Below are 25,245 nucleotides of genomic sequence, written 5' to 3'. Positions count from 1 at the left end.
AGATGGGAAAGCAGTCGAAATTAAGCAACACGTTGTTTCTCATACAAAACACAAACACAACAAACCTGTAGTAGGAAAACACAGCCGTTTTAAAAACAAAATATGCATTTGATCTAATGATGAGGTTGAACCCACGAGGGGCCCTTTTAAATCAGTAACACATCATACAAGGATGGGAATTCAGAATTACTCTGACACTTAATAATAAGACCGACTCATGAAGATGACAGAATGTCTCTCTCAACTGTTTTATTTTCAATTGTCTTAAACAGGGAGTTACAATGGACATCAACGGACATCGCACATCATAATCTCAATGCATTTCATAAAAAACACTTCTTTTTATAACAAAAACTCATCATATGTGATGTCATACTACATGGCAAACTAAGCAAACCTACATGAGATTGTGGTTGGCTCAAGGGGAAATCTAGGTATACTTTCTATAAGGGATTGGATTGCGATTGGGTCTCTACAGTCAGGTGGTCAACTTATGCCACCCCTAGTGCAAGTCATCTTCATCAGTTATTAAGTACACTGCACATCATTGGCTCTCAAACTAAAGGCCCTTTGTAATAGGGCCTTCTACAATTGGTTGGCACGCTCGTGCCCTTCTGGAACATTTGATTCACTAGCAGCACGTAAGCTGGTACCCCAGGTGCTGGTGGGTGGACTTGACTGTGTCTCCCCACTCAATTAGCCCACTATCTCTCATCACTCATGGCGTCTGCCATTCAGATTGTCTTTGAACTTGACCTTGCAAAGTATCATTGCTCCTGAGAATAAAAGGGAGTATAGGCACAGGCACATCCTTATCGTAGCTCCGGTCTGCACATCCACTCCTATTTTCATCCTCAGGTCACGTGACAGGACACCGTATTTTGGCCTTTAATTGTCTTGAATTAATAAACTTGGTACTCATGGTGTTCTTTCCTCGCACCTTAACAAGGGCTGATTCAGCTTCTCACGTCCACTGTTCTCCAATGATAGATAACTAGTTATTGGCTGCCCCATCCTTGGTATCAAGTCAGACAGCTATTTCAGGCCTCTTCTTGATCTTCAGCTGGTTTTCTTTCTGCAACACACAGTCTTCCCGATCCTTCTCTCTCCGTGGATCTGAGATTACTAAATATGTGACACCATTGTCCAGAATTCTTATAATGGCAGCACCGCCTGCAGTCTATCCACTACATATAGCCAGCCTTGTTTTTACTTAGTTTACTTGCGTTGCTGCATATGTACAGTTATAAAACAGCTTGCATTTTCTGCAGTGCTTCTTCACTCATGCAATCTTTAATCCGCATACGAAAGTCTTCTCGATTCTTTACTTCGCCATCAGATTCTATAAGGTCTATGCATTCTCTCCTTTAGCCACTCTTCTCAGTGCGTCATGCTCACTTTTTTTGATGTCACCAGCCTCTCTTTCTTTAATCTTCATATTCCTTCGGGGATATCCTCCAAGAGACTGTCATCTCTATGGGGATACATCATATAGGGTCTTCACAACGGATACCATGTCTCAAAGGCTCTTTGTGGAATAGGCACCATCACCGGTGTTGCTCATGTCGCAATTTCCGGTTTCCAGCATATAGGCAAGATTGGGGGACTTCCTGCAGAGACATTCAGCTGCTCCTCTACAAGGTGCATGAATATTGCAACATCATCGTGCACACTGCCAACATTTTACCACATTTTGAAACATATACTTGTATGAAAAGCTTCTAGGAAGTTAGCTGTGTGAAATACATAAAGAGCTAATAGGAGTGTTTTAGGAAAGAGTCAGTGTCGTAACAGATTTGTTATTCTGATTGTGAGAGATGGCACACAATAGTGGGTCCTGTTTGACAAACCAATGAACTCCTCATTTGCGGCAAGCTACACCAAGGGTGCTTCTTTGGGGTGGAAGCCACTAGAGTATTGGGGATTTAAACTGCTCTTAATTCATGCTCTTCCTATCTCATCACTCAAACTCCTAGCTTTGCAGCTGGCACAGTGGTGCATTCCTATTTTCCAGGCTGCATCGGCGGCTGAGGATTGTTCGCTAACCGCTTGTTTTTGATTTGTTTTGCTATCCACTCTCCATCACCATACATGTTTTGGGCCTCAACTCTGCTTCGTTGTCACCTGTCCTAAGTGTTTGGCCCTGGCCTTGTCACTATTACCATATGCCACCACACACTTCTGCAATAACTTTCTGGATTTCCTGCACTGGTGTATTGATGTCCTTTTTAGCCGGGAGATAATACTTCAAGTCTTTCTCTAAATTGGTTATGTGTGTGCTTTCATTTTGACATCCCGCAGATATTCAATTATCAAGGAGAGGTGCAGAGAAAGAGCCTTATGGAGGAAAGAGAAGCTTAGAAGAGGAGGAGAAGGATGATGAGGAAGCTGGAAGAGAGAAGGTGACTTGGAATAGAGGAGAATATGTGGCTTGGCATAGAGTAGTGGATGTGACGTGGAAAAGACAGAGGAGGTGGAAATAGCAGGTGATGGAGGCGATGGAGACAAAGGGGGACTTAGTAGAGAAACACTGTGAAGAGGAGGTGGTGAGGAAACAGGAAAAGGCGGTATTGAATCACAAGGAGCCTGTGAGATATCCATCCAGTGGAGTAAGTGCGGAGGCAATTGAAGGAGATGGTAGTGAATCAGGAGGAGGGGGTGAACATCCAGACGAGAAAGTGTTAGTGAATCAAGGGAGGTGGTGAGGCAACTAGTGGCAGTGTTGATGAGACAATAGGGGGAGGTGGTAGTCAATTAGAAGTAATTGGCGAGACAACAGGAGGAGCGGTAGTGAATCAGTAGGAAATGATTCAGTATTTTCCCTGTGGCTGCCCAAATCTGAACAGCTGTAACAGTCAACTTCAAGAACACTGCCATGCAAAGAAGGTGAAGAAGGATAACTACATCTGTCAGACACCAGGAGAGAAATGGCAGGGGAAACCGAAACACACCACACTGTGTGAATGAAGAGGTCCCAATAATTGCTGGCAGATACCCCAGATTGTTAAGAATTGAACACCTGGGATCTTTCATTTTATTTGTTTTGTTGGAACATGAAGAGAATTACTTTCTTTTGGTTCACTTATGTTGAAACCCAAGGAGAAGCCGTCCTGTTCTTTGGTTTCCCTCGTTTTTGTTGTTGGGATGAAGGATGAGAAGGAGTCCACACAATAAACCCCCTTTTTCTGGTATTTCAATGGCTAAATAACACCCCCATTCAACTGTCACCTGCAACCTAATCTTCAGCCCTGTGAATTCACCTCCATTCTTCCCTGTTCACAAAGAAAAGGGAAGGAGAGAACAGAAGGGGGGAATGGGAACTTGTCATTAATAAGTCATGTCATTTAACTTGTTTTTCTCATTAAAATCAATGTTCTCAAGAACCTTCTTTGATGTATACGTGCATCGATACTGCTTGGCTATGTGACACATCGCTACAGAAAATATGCCAGTGACCCTTGTGGAATATTCTTAGATTGTCTCATGCTGGCTTCTACATCTACCTGGATAAAATGTTGTATGCTGGCCTGTTAGGTAACAGATCTTCACCCGTTAACCATATCTTTTTCATGCAACATGGGCTTCAATCTTTGAGGAATAACATGCTGTTTGAATGTCTATTAAACTAAATTTCTTAATGTTTTACCCGAGAGCATAACGATATACGCTTATCTGATTGCACCCTATCCTTTTAAACAAGAGCATATTCTATGCAAACAAACTCACAGCTTTGGGTGTTCATCTGGACCCTTCTCTCACCTTTAAATCTCAAATCAATTCCACCATTTACTTTAGGAAGTCCAAACTGAAATACCTCAGAAACAAACTGTATTCTTTGAAGCTATGGCCTTAGATCTGTTACACAAGATTCATCTCAGATAATCACACCTAAACTGACTACTGCAATGCTTAACTAAAGGTAGGAAATGCAACTCTTGTATCGATACTACAGTGCCTACAAAACCCACCACCCAGACTTATGTTTGTTTGTTTGTTTATTTATTTGTATTGCGCACCAGACCCGGGGGTATTCGGGCGCGAAGGCAGAAAGAGGGTTGTTCAGCTTAAGTTACAAGTTACAAATAAACAAGGAATACAGCTACGGTTACAGTGCTGTAGACATGTGGTGTCAGAGGATCATATAAATATGTACAATAGGCTTACAAGAATGCAGAATTGACAGATTAATAGAACAGAGCACATATACCGAATATACAAGAGATCCCAAATGGCAGTAGCACGAGGTTAAACGTCATTAACTTTTAGCCATTGGATCAGGTTGGATGTGAATTGCTGGTAGGGGAGATGTTCCCTTAAATCATTTGGGAGGGAGTTCCACAGTTGTGCCGCTTTGACAGCGAAGCTGTTCCCGCCAGATTTGGTGAGTTTAAATCTGGGTACTAACAGGAGGTTAGAGTTGGCTTTTCGTAAGGGACGGGAGGCTGTTTGTCTGGTGAATCTGTCTATGAGGTATTGCGGGGATGCATGGTTGAGGCATTTATGGGTGAGGGAGGCTGTTTTGAGGAGGATTTTGTCTTTAGTAGATAGCCAGTTAGTGGATCTCCTAAGGTCTGATATGTGGGCATTTTTAGGGAAGTTTAGGGCGGCTCTCAGGGCATTGTTTTGCAATGTTTGAATTTTAGAGGTGATGTATTTATTGCTGCCTATGTAGAGGGCGTTGCAATAATCTAGTTTCGACAGGATTAGTGCTCTTGCTAGAGTGACACAGTTGTTAGGTGAGAGGAAGGGCTTGGCTGCTCTAATTAGCTTGCAGGTATAGGAGGTGGCTGAGGCCATAGAGTTCACATGTTTATCAAAAGTAAGTGTAGAGTCTATGTAAAAACCGAGGGTTTTGACTACTTTGGCTACAGTGATGGTGTTGTTATCAATTATGAAGGAGTCATAGTTGGTGCCCAGTTTTTTGATGTTGGAGGAGGTGCCTAGAATGAGGAGTTCAGTTTTGTCATCATTCAGGCATAGACCTTGAGCGGCCATCCATGCCTGGATGATGAGGTAGACTCTGTTCACAAAGGCCAAATACTTGTCATAATCTCCCGTCAACGGGATGAGGATCTGTGTATCGTCTGCATAGTTGGTGTAGGTGATACCAAAACCGTCTAGATCATCGGAAAGGGGCTTTGTGACGATATTGTAGAGGGTGGGCGATATGCAGGATCCTTGGGGCACTCTGCAAGTAATGGGTGCGGGGTCAGCAGCAGCTAGGGGAGAGAAGACTCGCATTGTCCTATTGTCTAGGAAAGACTGGATCCATGCGACTGCTTCCTGGGAGAAGCAGGCTGCCGTGACCAAATGATTGCATAGTATTGCATGGTCTACCAGATCGAAAGCGGCAGAGAGGTCAAGGAGTAGTAGGAGTGAGGTCGTGCCATTGTCTCTTAGTAAGTCTATTTGTGCCTTAAGGTCTAGGAGTGCAGTCTCGGTGCCGTACTGTGGTCTGAAACCGGACTGTCGGACTCCTAGGAGATGGTTTAGTTCCAGGTGGTGTTGAATTTGTTGGTAGGCCACTTTGTCTAGAATTTTCAATAGGAACAGCACGGTGGTAATGGGGCGGTAATTGGTTGGGATGGAGGGGTCCAGAGTTTGCTTTTTGAGGAGGGGGAGGACCCAGGAATGTTTCAGGTTGCTGGGTATGGTGCCTGATGTGAAAGAGGCGTTTATAAGTTTAGTTATGAAAGGTGAGAGTTCGCGGGCGGCATCTTTTATGATTTGGGCTGGACATGGGTCACCCTGGCAGTTAGAGGGTTTAAGGGTGAGGATGACTTTCTCGACTTCTTTGGTGGAGACTTTGCGAAAGTAGAAGGAGGGGGTGTCCAGCGGTTTCAATGTCGGAGGTGGGTTTATGGCAGGGCCTGTGTTAACAGCATTTGGGGCAGTAATGGACACTTTTTTATTATTAATCTTCGCCTGTAGCATGGTTATCTTGTTGGCTAGGGCATTTTGGATGCCTGTGCACCAGTTCTTGTCCTTGAGGCAGGAGTCAGGCGCTTGTGTGGGGGATTCTACTTCCTTCAGGATGGCAAACAGTTCTTTCGTGTTAGATTTGGCTTGAGTGATACGGGTGTTGTAAGAAGTTTGCTTCGCTAAGATAATTTCTTTTTTGTAGAGGGTGGCTAATTTCTTCAAGTTGTTTTTGTTAGTGTCTTAGGGGACTTTTTTCGCTTAGGCGTTTCTTTTGTCTAATGTCTTTCAGTAGGGGTGTGAACCAGGTATTTAGGTGTTTGCGGGATTTGCTCTTCCTGATTTTCAGTGGTGCAATAGTGTCCAGGGAGGCAAGCATCACCTCGTTGTATATTTCTACCATGGAGGCTGGGTCAGACTGATCTGAAATGGAATTCAAAGTAGGGAGGATAAGGGGGATGATATTTTCAACAGTGATATTTTTTTTGTTTCTAGTAGGTGCAGTGGGGGCTAGGGTGCTGTTGTTGGTAGGTGTGGTGGCTTCTAAGGTAAAGGGGCCGGTGCACAATTTTGCGAAACGGATGCCGTCTTTATCCCACCAGCCTTGTGAGTGATTCCAGGCGGTCGAACGTCTTTCAGTGTACTGCGGCTCCTCTCTATTTGCATGCGGGAGAACCAGTTCCAGCATGATACTGCTCAGCGACCCAGTGCCGAATTGAACAAAAATTGACTAAAAAATGTGCAGGTCGAGAGGAAAAAAAAGAGTTTCCCTGCTGAGAACAACAAGACAAATAACATTATGGCGGAGTAAAACCGTGTAAAGTCTGCTAAAATATCACAGAATCAGTCTGTTGTATGACACCATACATGGAAAAGGAAGCGAGTTCCCACTTCCTTCGTTACATCAACTAAAACTTAAGTCCAACCCCAAGAGCATAAAAAGGTCAGTGAAAAGCGGAGACCACTCAGCAATCCTAGTCACATAAACTATTATCAAAATAGCATTTAAATATGTTTTTATCTTTGATCAAGCACTAACACAAATTTCGCATTTCCACTTCTTACAGCATTGGAAAGTGTGAAAAATCCGGGGATTTTGTTGAACTTTTTTGTCACTTCTGAAAAACAAGATTTCGTCCTGAAGAGGGCTAGAACTACAACAGCAGAACACCAGGGATGGTGTTCATGTAAATCCTGTGCCAAAACATATGTAGACATCTAGACACGAAAATCTATGCGTCTTTATACAGCATTAAAACTCCTGTGCTGTGCATTTCAAGCATGTTCCCCCGAATATAACAAAACAAATAATGTTTAGAAAATTAATTTGTCAATGTGATTTACTACACTCTGTCACTTTACTAACTCTAGACACTACGAGTAAAATATGTGTTTTTGCTGGACTTTTTAATCTTTGTGTGATTCTAACCTGCTTTAAATATTTGTAGGTGTCTTGTGGAAAGCACCAACTATATACATTTGTATGTTTTTTTAATTGAATTCATTATTAAAATATGTATTTATACTTTGTTTATCTTCAGTACAATAATATGTGTTTTATGTGACCTCTAGATAGAAAAAATAGACAATCTATCATTTTGCTCTCCTTGTCCCTGACCCACATGTTAGGTGGACTAAAAGAGGGGTAATTGAGCTTTGCTTTCTGTTTGTTATTCCACCATATGGGACACAAGATTTTCTGTGGCAGGAGCTGCTCCATTTTATATTGTCCCACAGAATCCCCAACTCCCTTCTCTAAGCCTTTACACAACTTGGAATTTAGGCACCACAGCAAAGCTGTTTTGACTAAAGAGATCCACACTCTTTCCATCCCTCAGGTATGGAACAGTGCCATAGGATAGGATTCAATGGTTTAATCAAATCTACCATTGAATTCTAGGTGTCAGGATTCTATGGCTTGCTGGAGGTGGGACTCAGGGAGGGAAGTGTTAATTAATTTGCCTTTTCTCTCCCACCATTTCCTGTTGCTACTTGTGCATAGAAGAAGAGCACACTTGGGCCAAGTGTGGATCAACATTCACATTTAATAGGTACATTTAACAAAAAGTACATGACTGTTGGGTGAATATGTTTATGTTTGTAGTTGGTGTGCGCACAGGGGGTGGGATGAAGTGCCATGTGTGTGTGTCTGTGTGTGTGTGTGTTTATGTACATGCTGTTTGAGTGGGGGGTATGTGTCCAGCACGCATGTGTGTGTCTGTACATGTATACATGTTGTGCGTGCAGTGTATGTGGGGGGAATCATTTGTCATGTGGGTGGGTGTGTGTGGGGGTGTCAGTCAATATGTTGTGGTAGTGGTATATTCTTGCATAATGTAAGCACTGCAGAATTGGGCAGGCCAATCACTGTTGTTCTTATAGCACAACCAATGGCATTTTGGGGCAAGGCCATCAAAGATGTGGTTTTACAGGGGCTAATACTGCCATTTTAGGGCCACGCCATCGCAGATTTTGTCTTTCGGTGGTCAATACTTATATTTTGTGTCAGTCACTGGGACTTTTGGAGTATGGAAGTTGATTCCTTGGGAGCCACAGATGTAAATGCACTCAAACCCTGCAAGAGCTGCACTGCTGGTAAGGTAACCACCAGACAGCACACTTCCCTGAGTGCAGGAGTGCCACTTGACACCCCCCAAGCCCTCCTGAAGGTAAGTCATAAGGACACAGTACACTGGAGCTGTAAGGGGCTACAAACAAATGGAGTGAGTAATACAAATAGCCACAGAATCGGAAAATCACATCACTATCACGTTTGGTTAACAAGGCTTACCTGGGAGATGAGTGTGTGCTGCCTTGGACCTGTAGTCTGTGATATGATCCTTCTGAAATAAACTAACACTATATACCTAATCACTAAAAATGGGGACGCAGGAGCTTGGCAACCTGGAAAATGGTTCAGCGTGACTTTGGAGTACTGCAGCATGCTCCGCAAACATGACTGTTGCAAAAACGGTGCGTCCACGGTGTGAGGGTCTTAAAAACAAGACCGCTGGCTTGTTTTTCCAACCCCAGGTATGGCGCGCAACCCCACCGTTACAGTAAAGCAACCAACCGCATGGGTGTCGGAAAAATTAATGACGTGACTCTGCATCTGGAATGCTGCGGCTGGTCCCGGTGCCTCCAGGGCAGACTATGCAGCAGCAGAGGCAAGTATGCTCTTCTTACCCAGGGTTGCAGCAATGAGTTCCTGACAGCATGCCCTCTTCAAACCCCCCGTGCCAAAAAGTGTCACCTTCGGGTATGTCCCCGGTTTTGAGGGAAATCGGGCATAGAATAGTTTCACTAATCGAAGGGCCATGACATCCTTAAGTGGCACCCATGATTGTCTTCTACACTGTACCCCTTCCATTGAACCAAGTACTGTAGAGAATGTCTGTACCACCGGAAACTCATGTTATTCGTATTCATTATTTGGGCCTATAGCAGGGGTCCCCTGTATTCTAGGTCTGGGGTATACGATAGAGTGTTGGACAGGTTTCAATAGGGAAACGTGAAAACCTGGATGGATTTTGTATTGAGCAGGTAGTGGTAGTTACATGGCTACTGGGTTTATGATACAGACTATCTTGAAAGGCCCGATGTACCGGGTTTGAACTTTGTTACAGGATGAAAGTTTAATATGAAGAGTAGACAACCAGACCAAATCTTTCACTTTGTATTCTTGAGAAGCTCTCCTTTTCTTGTCAGCATACAATCAGGCTTGATTTTAAGAATCTTGAAGGTGGAGTCTATCTTTCTTGAATACTAATGATAGGTTTTCTAGTGACTGATTAGCTGCAGGGACTGGGCATGATGTGGAGGAGGGAACAGGTATAGGGAAAGGATGTATTCCTAGTGAGAGATGAAAAGGGGTATCCTGAATTGAAGTGTGATATGAGTCATTGTATACAAATTCTGCTAAGGTAAGGAGGTCCATCCTGGGTGATGTTCTGTGATATAAATTCTTAGATAATGTCCTATGGTTTGCTCTTTCCCTCTGCCCATCACTTTACAGATGTTAAGCCATGGCAAAGTTTAGTTGGACTCCCAACCCTTCTCACAGCTCTTAAAGGAGGATACAAATTGTGTACCACTGTCAGTAATAATGATTTTGGGGGAGTCAGTGGATCCGGAAGATGTTTTGTATAAGGCAGGTAGCCAAATCCGGGGGCGATGGTATGTGAGGGAGGGCTATGTAAGGAACTCATGGTGGCAACAGTAAAGACAGACACAAGTGATCACAGTTCAAGGGTGTTTATTAAACTGTATAGGTGGGTTGGAAAAACGCCTAATCTAAACCTAAATCCAAGATGGGAGCAAGCTACGACCATCAAAAAATAATAAGGCAGTCCTAGTGGTGTCTTGCCAAATAAAAGGGCCTATACTAAGAAAAACCTATTGCCAGTCCTTATGCTAAATACAAAAAGAGTGTGGAATAAGGTTAACACGAAAGAAAGAAGTGTTCACAAATGATAAGTCAGGATGTGGTAGCTGGGGCTCTCCCTTGCCCATGTTTTGTGCATGGCACAACGTGGGACTCCTGAGCACAGCACACGCTTGAGCTTTCCCCAGCATAAGGCGACGGTTCCGCTCTTGCCGCCGAGAACCTGATGTGTTCGTAATGATAGACAAAAGTTCCTTTCCACATGTACGTTGGGTGATGAGTTTTCACCCCTGCGTCCCCCTCTTCCTGGCACATACACCTCTCAAATCTTATCCTCTCTCCATTGGGTTCACTATGGCGTTTCAGAACAATCTCACCTGTGACATTCACAAGTCTTAATATCTTTTTAAACAGTACACTGTGGACACCCCTCTGCCGGGTTCATTTTTGTCAACATACTGTTCATTGGGACTTCAGGCTTTGCCCCGTTCTATCGGCATCCCTCCGTCAGGTTCACTCTTGCCAATTATTTCCTTTCACACAATTAATTCTCTTGTATTCAGTATGCAGGATTTTCCTCCTTTAGCTTTCCAATTACATGCAGGTCAAAGACTTTCGACTTACAGGGGGTTTTTCTAGACTCCTGTATGATCACTTTGAACTTTTCCTTGCCACTCTCCTAGGGCCTTTTGGTATTGGCAGTTCAACAAATTCCGGATCAACTAGAGCCTATCCAGTGAACACCCATGTGGTGCCGGACCCCTCTGCAGCTGGTTTTCCCTCAATGTTCACATTTCTTTGTACTTTTCTTAATTTGCCACTTTCATCCAACACAGTTCGGTTTCTTATCGGTTCTCCCCTCGACTTTGACCGGCTTTGAATAACTGCTTGGCTTTACTTGTATCTGGAGTCAGGAAGGTACCACAGTAGCAGGCATCTCCCTCTGTCCTGCTTATCAGCGTAGTCATTCTCTGTGTACTGTTGACACCTGCTGCAACACACTCTGGCTATTGTTCGCGGTCTTATGTTTTCTTCCACTGAGTCTTGTCGGTCTATGTCGGAAAGGGCAAGGTCGCGACTCTCCTTGTTGCCCCTTCAGTTCTTGCTGCCTTTCTCCTCCTCTTAAACTGCTGTGCTTGGATATCTCTCTTGTCGTGTGATCTGCCTTGCTCGTATTGTGCTTTCGTGCTCCACCTTTTATCCCTGTGGGGAAGGGAAAGGGCTCTCAGGTGTGTGTGATTAGGGTCAATTTCCTGACGTTGCCTGACCCTTGTGTTGGGACATGTTAGGTAAACGGCTCTGGTGTTAGTCCAGTGTCTTTCATAATATGTGAAAGTGTTTGTGTCGGAAAAGAGGGGGGGGGGTTAGAGTTTCTGAATATCCTATGCGGTAGGCTGGGGAAAAGGTGTTAGAAGAAGGCGGATACCACATCTCAACAAATCTGTGTCCCGCTTCCACTCCTCGAGGACCCCCCATTCAGGTGATCCTACCTCACTGGTCCACCCACAGGAACTGAATCCAATAACGATGGCCATGTCCTAGCCATCTGGATGACATATCCCCAGAGACTAGTCAGGGAGACACCTTCAGGTTTCTCACAGCTGTGAAATGGCCACCTTGCTGAAAGAATCCACGACCATGAGTATCACTGTACAATCGTCTTCTGCAGGAAGGTCAGTGATAAAATCCATAGAGCATGTTTCCATGGACCATGCTGGATAGGAAGAGGTTGTAGTAATCCCATGTGACATATTCTGAGAGATTTAGAACAGCCACATACATCACATGCTTTGATATAGTCTTTGGTATCATTTCTCATGGTGGTCCAACAAGCATACCTACAGATCTTTTCCAGGATTTTTTCTAGTTCTGAAATGTTCTGCTCCAGTAACATCATGACACCAGCGAAGCAAGGTATGTTGACTGGCACAGTTGGGCAACCGTAATTTGTTATCATGGAATAGCAAGCCTTGTTATTCTGTATGAAGATGTGGTTGTTGTAGAAACTGGTTCTTGAGTTGAGGGGTATAATTTTTCTGTAAGACCTCTACATATGTTTTTAATGGATGACCGATGAAACAAATGATTTTCTCCAGAGGAACGAACGGTATGCCTTCATGAGTGTTGGAGGAATCCTTTATACCCGGGAAAGAGCATCCGCCTTGGTATTTTGATTGCCTGGTTTAAAGGTGACTATAAAATCGAATCTAGCAATTTATTGATTGGGCTGTTTTGAGGTATCCAAGATTCCTGTGGTCTATGTACAAAGTGATGGGATGTTTGGCTCCCTCCAGGAGGTGTCTCCAGTTTAGAAAGGCTTCTTTGATGGCTAGAAGTTATTTTTCAATTCCTTTATGCAGAGGTGACTGTACAAGAATAGTAGGTGAGACAATGAGTTTCCTTGAAGTGAGAGTCCTTTTGCAATAAAATGGCCCCCAGAGCATAGTTGGATTCGTCAGTTGCGACAGTGAGTTCCTAACAATTAGTGGGTTCTTACAGGGGTAATTACTTGTATGTTGTGCAAAGCTATTCCTGGTGTGTTCTTACAGGGAACATACTGACATGCTGGGGCAACGCAATCACATTTAGGTGATTACTGGTTCAAATACTGGTATACTGGGGCAAAGCCATCACTAGTCAGTTCTTACTGGGGCAAATACTGGGGCAAAGCCATCAAAGGTAGATTCTTACTTGTGCAAATTCTAGCATAGTATAGGCTTCTTGCAATGTTGGGTATTCCCTCAATCATATTCGCAAGAGCCTTGATAAAGGATCTTAATATCTGGAGTGAGTTCGCAAGAGCCTTGATAAAGGATCTTAATATCTGGAGTGATAATGAGTCTGCACTTCCTTACAATCAGAGAGGTTTCAGGAAGGGTTCCATTACTATAGACAATCTTTTGACACTGATTACCCTCATTGCGTGTACATGGATCAGACGCAGGCTACCAGTATATGCTGCGTGTATAGACTTTAGTGCAGCATTCAACACAGTCTTAAGGGCAATACTTTGGCAAAAATGAGCTACTAAGAATATACCAACAGGTTTGTTTCAAATGATAATACAGTTACATACGGATTTGCGTTTACGGGTTCGGTTTGATGAGCAGGGGAAGGTGACAAACCGGATATCCACAATAAGAGGAGTCAAGCAAGGGCGTATTTTAGCACCAGATCTATTTAATGTATACTTAGCTGACCTCTTGGAAGTATTGGAAGTATTTTCCTGTAAAGTATGGAAGTTTGGCTATTTCCTGGCTTAGTCATACAGACGACCTCTTATTGTTAGATTATACACTGGCTGAATTGCAAAGAAAGCGTCATGCACTAGGTGAATATTGAAGGGAAAAGGGGTTGAATGTAAACAGTAATAAAAACAAAAATGATGGTGTTTAAACCAGTATGGATGAAGTCAAGGAACTATAAATGGGTCATTGATGATAAGGAAATTGAAATAGTTGAGGAATATAAATGCCAGGGGGTTGAGATTGACGACAGGTTGCAATGGGAAATTCACTGGGAAATCGTGTATGGAAAAGTAAAGCAAGTGGCAGGAGTTATAAATGGTTTTGTTGGTAGAAATGGTGGATATTCAGTGAATACTGTGTTGGCTTTATACAAGGCCTAAATCAGATAGATATTGCTTTATGGTGTTGAAAGCTGGGTATGGAAATTAGTAAAGAAATTAAGGAGATTGGTGTATAAGGTGTTTCAAAGCTTTTAAGATTACCATCATGTTTGCCAATTGAATATTTAATGCTTCAGTGTAATCTGACCAGCTGTGCTGCTACGGTAGAGAAAACATTTCTTATGTTGGGGAATAAACTCCATGGGGCCGGGCTGGGGAGCTTGTTGGAACGTGTTTGGCAGGCTCATTGCTTCCAAGAAGTCCAACTAAGGAAGGGAGTTTGGGGGCAGGTAAAATCTCCTATTGATAAAAGGCAGCCAGAGATACTGCTGTTTGGCACTGAAAAATATAGAATGTAATAAAAAAGACATGAATGGGAGAAAAAACAAACCATTGTTAGCTTAGCTGAAAAATCTAATAGTGGAATGTATTTAAGCTGTTATCTGTTTAATAGTGACTTACCTGCATATATACAAGCTTATCCTCACTGTTACATTGTAAAGAGATATATGGCTATCAAATTCAATACTCTGCCCACTTTAGAACTACTGGGTGCATGCACTGGAATTGTACGACAACATAAATACTAGCACCTATTTGGTGAAACGGTAGTTGAAACCATAAAGCACTTGGTGGTTGAGTGCCAGAGGGTCTCATTATGAGTGTGGTGGTCCAGAGACAAGGGCGCCGGTAAGCTTATCGGCACCCATGTTTCCGGACCGCCATACTCCGAGTCTGCCTGCCAGGGCCCCTGCACCCGACAGGACTGACCCTGGTGGGCACAGCGGTCCTGGTAGGCTGACTGTTCACGGAAGCACCGGCACCGCTAGTGGCGGTGCCAGTGCTTCAGTGAACCCCTTCCCATGGAGTCCTAAGGGGCTCCATGAGAATGGAGACTAACATTTTCTGGCACCTAGCTTCCTGGTCTGCGGCACTTGTAATGTCCCGGTAGCACCGGGAAGCTAGGTGACGTTACTGTTACGAGGGCGGCAGTAACCCGCTGGTCGCACCAGCGTGTTACCGCCAACCTCGTAATGAGGCCCATAGGGTTGTTCGAATAAGGAGACAACATTTGTTACAATGTAACAATAAAATGGGAAATGTTAAGAAAAGTTTATGATAGGGAATTAATTTAATCTGATGTTTTATATTGCGAAATGTGTTGATTTTATATTTGAGTCATCAATAGATGTACGTGCTGGTTACGTGTGATTTTAACGAATGAGAATGAATAAATGAAGAATGCATTTTTAACGAACCCAAAACAACGAAGAAGAAACAAGAACACATTTTGTTTTGTTGTTGTTCAGGGGGTTCCCCCCACCCCCGCCTGTTTTATTGTTATTAATAATTTCCCCCACCCCCAAAACTACTATTCCCATTCACAACCACTTAAATATAGTTTTAACAAATTGTTTTTTTTTAATAGGTGTTTTGGGTTCGTTAAAAATTCTATTAGTTATTGTTCATTCTTTAAAATCACTGCATACCGTACTCTGGAATGCTAATGTACATCTTGAAATGTGGATATGTGTTGTGGGAAATATTTCCTTTTTTATTGTAATTAATGTATTTTTATAAATGTGTGGAACTTGAAATGTATGGTTGGAATGCGTTTGAATTATTTTTTAATAAAGATTATATGTATGCTATAAACAATTTAAAAAAAATACTGGCATGTTGGTTGAGGCAAAGCCATTCCAGGTGTACTGTTACAGGGGCAAGCACTGGCATTTTGAGGAAAGTCCCTCAAAGGTGTACTCTTGCATGGGCAAATACTGGCATTTTTGGCCAAATCCACTGAGTTGGTGTTACAGGGGCAAATACTGGCCTGTTGTGGCAAAGCCAGCACAACTGTGCCCTTAAAGGGATAAATACTGGCATTTTGGGCCACAGCATTAAGGATTTGGTTTTACTGGCATTATATAGCAAAGTCATCAGAGATGTGCTCTTATATGGGGAATTCGTTTGTGCTATGGTAACGCAATGACAGGGATGTGCTTCCATGGCCAAATACTGGAATGTTGGGAGCAAAGTCGCCACAGATGTGTTCTTACAAGGGCCAAAAAAGGCATTTTTGGGCAAAGCCATCACAAGTGTGTCCTGACACATGCAAATACCTGCTTTGTCAGGACAAAGCCCTAACACATGTGCTCTTACAAATACTGGCATGTTCAGGCAAAGCCATCAAGGGTGTGCTCTTGCAGGGGCAAATACTGGCATGCTGGTGCAAAACCATTATAGGTGGTTTGTTATTGGTGCAAAGTCTGGCAAGTTGGGGCAAAGCCATCACTGGTCGACTCTTACAGGAGCAAATACTTAAATGCTCAGGCCAAGCCATTCAGTTCGGTTCTTACTAAGACAAATACTACAGTGCTAAGGCAAAGCCATCTCCTGTGTGTTCTTACAGGAACAAATTCTTGAATTCTGGGGCAAACCACCCAGTTCGGTTCTTCATAAGGCAAATACTGGAGTGTTAAGGCAAAGCCATCACCTGTGTGTTCTTAAAGGAGCAGATACTAAAATCCAGGTGTAATGCCAGCCAGTTCGGTTCTTATTAAGACAAATACTGGAGTGTTAAGGCCAAGCCATCACGTATGGGTTCTTGCTGCAGGAAATATGCTTGAGCAAAGCCAACCCAGAGGGTTTCTTATTGGGGGAAATTCTGTGTTGGGCAAAGCCCTATCGGTTGTTGTCTTACAAGGGCAGAAACTGGCATTTCTGGGCAAAGCCCTGATACATGTGTTCTTGCAGAGACAAGTGCTGCCATTGTTCAGAGAAAGGAATCACTGGTGAGCTCTTGCAGGGGCAAACTTTGACATGTTACGGTAAAGCCAAACCTGGCTTGTTCTTACAGAGGTAAATACTAGCATGTTAGGGGAAAGCCATAACATGTGGGCTCTTACTTGGGTAAATGCTGGCAGGTTGGGGAAAAGCTATCACTGGTTTGTCTTTACAGGGGCAAATACTGGCATGTTGGGGTAAAGCTATCACTGGTTTGTCTTTACATGGGCAAATACTGACAGGTTGGAACAAAGCCATCACTGGTGTGTTCTTACAGGGCATGCAGTGATTTTATCGAGAGAAAAAAACAAAGAATCAATTTTTAAAGAACCCAAAACAACAACATAAATAACGAATTTTAAAAAAGTGTACAAATGTAGTGGGGAATGGGAATAATAGTTTTGGGGGTGGGGAAAAACTATGAAATGGGGTTGGGAGGGAGAGAACCCCCAAAACAACAAAAGTAAAATGTATTATTTATTTTTTCAATGTTTTGTGTTCTTTAAAATGTCATTATTTGTTTTTTTCTCAATAGAATCACATGTAACCTTCTTACAGGGGCAAATACTGGCATGTTATTATTAATATTATGATTATTATGGCATTTATTTAGAGTAGAACTAGCATTGAGAAACAACAGAGCGCTTTACAGAGGTATAATGTGGAGCTTTTAATAGTTAAGGAGAACAGATATACAGCAGGGGTAGAATACCCAGGGGCACCGAGGAGGGATACAGCTGTACAGGGTGGTGGGGAGGCGAGGGGTGGACGATGTCTAGCGAGTCAGGTGGTGTAGGGGACAAAATGATGGCCTAGGTGTTGAGGAGGAGGAACTCCTTGAAGAGGTGGTTCTTGAGTTCTTTTCTGAATTGTAGGCGCGTGGGGCAAGTCTGATGCTGACCAGGAGGAGGTTCTCTAGTCTTGGGGCATACCTAGAGAAGACTTGTTTTGTGCTTCTTCCCTTTTTGGAGCAGCGGATTTCAGGTCCGCCTCTGTCATGGCAACTGGTGGTGCGCTGTCCACCGGAGATACTGAGTTTCTCAGCGGGGTAGCTGGGTGACTTGAGGATGACTACCTTATAGATGATGTCACAAGAGTTGAAGGTGATTTGTGTATACAGTGGGAGCAAGTGAAGGTTGATGAGGGTTGGAGTTATGTGGTCATATCTGCATAGACCCTTGATGAGGCATGCAGACGCCTGTAGGGCACCTCTCCAGGCCACAAGGGAGGGGAATGGAAGGACTTGAGGAGGGTTGCTCCCATCCAGGTGGGATAGGAACAGTGCTTGAACAGTGGATTGAAAGCTGTCCATGTTGGGGTAATGCATTGCATATGGGTTCTTACTTGTGTTAATACTGGCAAATTGGAGTGAAGACATTACAGGTGTGGTCTTACAGAGGCAAGGTTCTGGCAGGGGCAAATGCAGGCATATTGGTGCAAAGCCATCATGAGTGTGCTCATACAGGGACAATATTGACATTTTCTTTTTTTGCTGTCTATACTGTACATCTACAAATGCAAAGTGTTCGAACAACCATGACATCTATTTATTATTATGCATTGCACCTGTATATTTATTTTTGTGTAGTTATCTGTTTGCATTTGCCCTAATTTATTGGCTCTGATGTGCCCTTCAGTGGAAGTCCTAACAATGACTCGACATAATGAGTTATGCATAATAATTCAGGTTTACTTTTAACTTACCTTTAAAAAAAAGACGAGTAAGGGGTGAGTGAGTATGTCTCACTATCAATAACTTATTCGCAAATCAAAATGTTTTTGGTTGTTTTACATCAGGAATACATGTCAAGGACTCCTGCCACTATGAAAAACACATATTAATTTATATAACGTTTTTGGCGCCTCATAGTGACCTTGCTGTTTTACTTTATCCAAGCAACGAGCTTTCTCATTCTCTCTCAGTCCAAATTGCCATTTGGCTGAAGGCACTCCGTATGCCCCATACAGTGTCAAAAAGATCAATCACCTGCACAAATGGCGTCCATGTGGTGCAGCAAAATGTTAGCTATTTATTTATACTAACCATATGCTAGTGGGTGCTGATTGCTAACAAAAACAACTCAAGGTGCTTTGCGTCTAATGGGCAGTTTTCGGAACACATGTTGCTATGCTGTTGGCTACAGTTCATATTTCTATCAAAATGAAACGTGTCCCGCGTATATGCTTGTAAACCTATATTGAATCCGATTTTAATATAGCATCTTGCACTGCAAAAACGATGATTCTTTAACATTGTCTGCAGAGGCCTATAGCAGGTTAATTGGCAACAAACTTCGCCAAAAGTGATGTATAACTTTATGCTTTAAGGAGATATTCAAATGATTCCAATGTTGTTTTGGTGGCAGTTTCTTAAGACCTATTGGATGCTCAGAAATATAGTGGTTGTTCTCCATCTCCTAGACTTTACTGAGGCTGGATTTGTTTCCAAGTTTTATGGCTGGATTATCAGGGTCATAGTTCATGGACACGAGGCCCCTTTTCAATGTGCTTTACATGTATTTGTTTTTCATTGTTATCCAATTGGGCAATCATGGTAACTGCATATCGCACATATTCAATATCTTCATCACTGAAAGTCTGACGTCATGTGAAACTGCTACTCACTAAAAGCTAATCGTCATGGTCTTATCGTAGGAAATAACATAATGGATGGTTCCTAAAGTTCATGGCTCCCTACAAGGCCCAGTGCTGCCACACGTAGACCACACCAATAAAATGGACTTGTTACTAAACTAATATGAAACAACTCCTGTCTGAAAAGTATGGTATAGTTGGCGGTTTCACATGATGTCAGACTTTCAGTGATGAAGATATTGAATATGTGTGATATGGCGTTACCATGATTCAATATTCAGGTGGTGAATAAAGTAGGATGTCTTTGACTAAACACAATAGGAAAAACATCTTTATCAAAATCCATGCAATAGAACTGCAACATGTACAAGAATAGGAGTTGTGTATCACAGGCCATATAGTACTTTAGCTCCTGAGGAATGTCCGACACTGAGTAGCACCAGGGACAAAAACATGTAGAGCTAATTGTAATTCAGAATGTTGTATATTTACATAACTGTATGCATCCAAGTATTATCAAGATTTAATTGTGGTAATCCTGGATACCAAATGTGGCGTGATAATTTTTGGTACAGCTGGATTTGATATGTTGTTTATTTGTACATCCTATACTTTTATTGGGCCTCATTCCGAGTATGGCGGTAAGGGATACCGGTCACCGTTAAAGAGACCGGTGCCGGTAATCCCTTACCGCCACATTCCGAGTTCCCTTTGCGCCCTCGTCCTTAGCAGGCGTTAGGGACGAGGGCGCAAAGGGGCTTTTTAGCCAATAACGGTGACCGTAAAGTACGGTCACCGTTATATGCAATTTCCCCATTCCCATTGAGTCCTATGGGGGCTCATTTGGGAATGGGGAAGGGCCCTGGGGAATGGGAAATTACCGCCCTAGTTCACTCGGAATAGGGTGGTAATTTCCCATTCCACCAGGGCGGTGCCGGTACGGGTCCGGTGCCGACCAAGGCGCTACTACCGCCATTGGTTAGTGCCGGACTCGGAATGAGGCCCATTGTGTATGTGTTTACATGTATTTATATAGTTATCTTATGATTGTTTTTATATTTTTTTAATGCATCTGCAAACAATGCATGTCCATTTTTTCAGGACTGATTTATGAATGTGTTGAAGAGGAGTGACAATACTGGTTTAATGAGTAGTTATGTAACCGTCCTTTTGCTATAGTACACGTTCACCAATATTCCATGCTCTTCCATTTGCATTATTTAATTAACTGTCATTTGTATGCCTTCCTTTTTAGATCATCCATATTTTGTTGGTGTACAGTTTCATCCAGAGTTTTCTTCGAGACCTATGAAGCCCTCACCTCCTTACCTTGGTCTCCTAATGGCAGCGACTGGGAAGCTCGGCCCATATTTAAAGAGTGGATGCAAGTTATCTCAAAGGTGATCCTCCTTTAATTGCTAGCAAATAAAGTGCCCATGTTAAGCTAAATGGAGAGTGCACTGGAAGTTTTGCTTGTAATTTAATAATGTCTTTTGTGCGAGGGCTTGCAATAGTCATGCAGTTAATAAGGTGCTCCAAACATCGATCCGGCCCAGCTCGTTGCTCCACCTGAATATGCACCTTGGTATTCTGAGTTTCTACAGCACTCACTGGCAGCCAGTAATGGTCCCAGACCCATCTTGTGGGATCGGATGGAAGTTTCTTTTTTGGGCCAACCAGTCGGAACCACCAAGTCACCCAGCTGGATGAAGTGTGCTCTGGGAGGTTTTAGAGGTGTGCATGAGGACCAAATCACTTCATTTTTTCTTTGTGGGTTATATTTAGACTGCAGGTGTAGAGGTTTACAGGGCAAACCCATACCATGTATTTTAAAGAGTTTTGGTAGATTTTGAAGGAATCTGGTGATCTTTCTTGACAGTGCTTATATTTGAGTGAGATTTGGTTCTCGTTTTCCCACTTTTGCCTGTTTTTGTATTTATTAGGTCCCTTTGTTGACTTTCCTTCTTACCCTTACTTTCATTCACTTCACAGTGTTTCTCCGCCCTTCCAGTGGTACGTTTCCCCTTTTGTGATAACCTCAAAACATAAAAAACAAACCCCTTTTCCTTTAATATTCCCGATGCCATTTGTCTGTGTGTTTAATTTGTTTATTTTAGTAGGCATTGTTCGAGTTCTTCCATTAACCTTGCAATTGGCCCCCCAAACAGAAAAAAACACTTAAACTGTTCCATTTTGTATTCTTGCTTGTTTGTGAAACCTGAATAACCTTCCCATTTGTGTGTGAACCTTAGAAGCCTTCCTGTTTTAGTCAACATATTTTGTGGGCCTGAGACCTTTCAGAGAATCCATTTGTTTTTGTGTTTTTTATCATTGTCTAGTGTATTGGTCCTTCCTTTGAAGAAAGGAATTGAAATGATGAAGCCGGGCATGTATTTGGTTGAGGAAGAAAAGCATGGCTTCTTTAGGGATGAGCATATTGCAGTGATTTTCAAGAGGAGGGCTCTGAGAAGAAGTATGCGCCTCTTGTGGTTGTGGGCTGTGAAGGGACAAGACACCCATAGCCAAATCAAATATTTCCTCGGGCTGGCGGAGTGTTTGCCACTGCTGCAGAGGGAGTAGATGAAGAAGGGGGTGCAGGCCTTACAGCAATGGAGGGTTTGCCAATGCTATACGAGGATGCATTGGAGTGGAAGGGGAGAAGGCTGAGTTAGTTAATGAGTTCTTATTCCAGGTGTTAGATATGACTGACGGAATGGCAATTAACCTAATACATAAGAGGGGCATTGTAGTTGGGAAACAACTATCTTTGTTGCTGAACAATGCCTTTAACAACTGTGGAGTTATAGAGGAGATGGGGGGTGGGGGGGGTATAGCAGTGGCATCAGATGCGGCAATGACCAAGGTGGTGATGCAGGTGACGAAAGAGATGCAAGAAATGGAGGAGACAGAGGTGGTCCCCCAGTAGAAAGGATGAGGCAGAGGAATCTGCAACTCTTCATGTTCTTGCGGAAGTGAGCAAAAGACACCGGCATCCCTTGTCAAATGTCATAGGGGACAGGGGACCACCCGGACCTGGACATTGCCCACTGTGTTATTTGCTTGGGAGCCTTTTAGGTTGTTAGAGGAAAAGGCAGTGAAGAGGCAAGACAGCATTATCATGTGCAAAACATGTAGCACACCAGTGAAGTGGGGTACACCAAAGAAGGTTTGACTTGGGACCACTTCAATGCACCACCACATGAATGGAAGTATGACCTGACTAGTCCTGCACAAAGGCCAGCTTCTAGTGGCCCTTCTTCACCGCACACTCCAGGGCTGGAGAAGGCAAAGAGGACACAGCTGCCTGTCTCCGGTATCAAACACACTGACACAAGCAGCTCTTGGTCTCCCCACCAAATTCCTTCATAAGTACCTCTGCTCTCTCTGCAGTCGGTACCAGAGGCACCATCCACCAGCAGGACCGTGTTGCTGTTTGGACACGCATGGAGGAATGAACTGATGTGCTATGCTGCTACTTACTACCTGTATTGCCAGGTGACCATCAGACAAGGGGAGCTAAATGGCAGTGATGGATGCCATGGAGAGGAACAAGCTCTACGCTTCCACTTTTTAGGGGAATGGTTGGGTAAGAGTAGCGGGCTGTTGGAGTGACTAGCCTTGGAATAGGTAGGAAAGTCCCCAAATATTGCAGGGCTGGCTGTCCAAGTGTATGATGGGGTCACAAAGAGTTGCAGAATGCATTTTGTTTTATCACTTTCTGCAGAATTGAAGAGGGAGTGAAAAAGTGTGAAAGGAGTTAAGGTTATAATTGGAGTGAACGGAGCAGGCCCACAACAGAATCAAATTAATGGACCAAAATATGTCCTACATGGTTGTAATCTGCAAAAATAATTTTCTGTGTCAATGTCACATAGTTCAGATGGAAGAAAATGTTGAAGGATGATACACCTTTTCTTAACTGTACATATTTGTATTTTGCTGTGTGTTATGCACAACTCTGCCAACTAAGAATGGGCCCCCCTTTTCGTTAGTCACTCTTGTATCATGGATGCAAGACCGGGCAATGTCTGTTTGATAAAGAGGAGACAGTGGAAAAGTGCATAAAGCCCTCACTGAATTCCGGGCAGAATATGGTAGAACCCAGAAATGAAAAACTTTGAAGAGGATGTAGGGAGATATTACACAGCAGGCTAGTTATATAAACTTGTGTTTTAGCAGCCTACTGGGTTAGTTTTGAAAATTTGTCATCTAGTTGTCATTGGTGGCCTGCGGCTGATGGTGTATTTTCTAAATCAACTGCTTAGATGTTTGCTATCTTTGAAAAGCGTTAGGAAACAGTTAAGGTTATACTTTTTGTAGATATGGAGATGCAACACAGCAAGTTATTGCTTTTGAAGCTCATGGCATGTGTTCCTGGCTGTTGTGCTCTCATCATTAGGATGGAATAGATTTAGCAAAGAATCAATGGTGGATGATGAGTTTTTGAACTCGAGGGGTGTAAATGGATGTGCCTAATAGACAGGAGCGACCAAACCAAACAAGGGCATACCAGGGTTTTCTCCCTAGCACACAGGCAAAAGTGACCTGCTACTCAGGCAAGGTGGCTGCTCCCCTACCGCCTAAAGTGGTAGGCTGCCACTGTAGTAAATGCTAATTTTTTCAACTTTGGTTTCACAGGGAGAACTGAAATAATTGTCAAGGCTACTATTATATACCCTGTTGAAAAGTGGCTCACTGCGCATTACTGTGGTTGTAAATTAGTGGCAATAGGACTCAGCAACATAGTAATAGGACACATGCTAATGACATTTATTTAGTAATGTATTGTTCATTCAGTAGGGACCAACTATAACCGCAGTCAGTACAAGTAATTGAGAGGGGAGTTAAAGTGGATAAGTGCACAGATACAAAGGTACTGTGAGGGCATCTTGGAGTAGGACACAGACAGCCGATTCAAAATAAGCTTTTTTATTAACTTAAATGTCAGGATGGAAAAACGCCCATCTTGCCCTATATGGTGGGACTTCCCTATCAAACCAAAACTAAGTAAAGTCAAAGTCCACAAGTTCAATTTAGGAATCTAGCTGTGTCAAAAACCTATAGTTGCCCTCACAACTCTTCTTATACAACGTGTAGGGATGTCAGCAAACAACAAAACAGTCTTCAAAATAATGTTCTGAGCTTAGTTCAGCTTGGCAGCTTTCTTTCAGCTCCCTTCCCCAAGTATAAAACAGTTCTTACAAAAGTCTTAGGATTGCCTTAAGTCCAAAGTAATATAGAATTGACTAACAATTGCGTTCCCTTCCCCAAGTTCCAAAACAAAAAATATCCTGAGGCTCTGTCCTCAAAACAATAAACTGTTCCAACTTCAGGGTTGCCTTCCCCAAGACATAATTTTATTACTGTATTAATATGATGTTGTTTCACAATTTTCTTAATGTTCTGGACCCCACATACCCCCTCTGCATATAGTTGATCTTTGTACCACAAAATGTTTTGGTTGAAAATGACAGTATTGTGCAAATTCATTGTTTAAATATTGTTTTCCGTACGGCATTCAAGAAAATGTAAAAACTTTAAGGCCGCTTTGAATTCATTTTACGCTGTAATCAGTCTTTGTAATGTGTCTTGAAATATGCCCAGCATTTGGAGACTTTCAACAACGTGCTTTCGTCTGGTCTGCACGAGACCGCTCTGTAACAAAGTATTCATTCTAATTCACAAGGTAACAAGTCCTATTGTTCCCTGGTTTACAAATATTCCACTCACAGGCCTTTGAAAACATGTCACCATTCACGCGACCACTCTGCTACAAGATATCCCTGCGCGTATCTTCAAACACTCCCATATCGGGTTTCTGTTTGTATAGAAACTCACTGGTTCTTTTGATACAAGTTCCTGCAGCACAAATCTACAGGCCTTCTGGTCTTTGCTTCAACGTTCCACCTCCTGCCCCTCAGTTGGCTTCTGGGCC

General features: G+C 42.9%; 1 protein-coding gene across 6 annotated transcripts in view; it reads left to right on the top strand.

The window, feature by feature from the left end:
* The window catches only part of CTPS2 (CTP synthase 2), a 2,467,148-nt gene that overhangs the window by 2,094,323 nt on the left and 347,580 nt on the right, over nucleotides 1–25,245 (top strand). For all 6 annotated transcript variants that reach the window (XM_069636801.1, XM_069636799.1, XM_069636802.1 and 3 more), the window contains one exon: nucleotides 20,566–20,710. In XM_069636801.1, coding sequence (XP_069492902.1) covers nucleotides 20,566–20,710 — 145 coding nt within the window. The remainder of the gene's footprint in view (nucleotides 1–20,565; nucleotides 20,711–25,245) is intronic.

Source organism: Ambystoma mexicanum, chromosome 7p (assembly GCF_040938575.1).
Source record: "Ambystoma mexicanum isolate Mex_15411 chromosome 7p, UKY_AmexF1_1, whole genome shotgun sequence".
Taxonomy (NCBI): Eukaryota; Metazoa; Chordata; class Amphibia; order Caudata; family Ambystomatidae; genus Ambystoma; species Ambystoma mexicanum.
The sequence above is the reverse complement of the archived record's forward strand: the minus strand, read 5'-3'. Positions and strand labels throughout refer to the sequence as shown.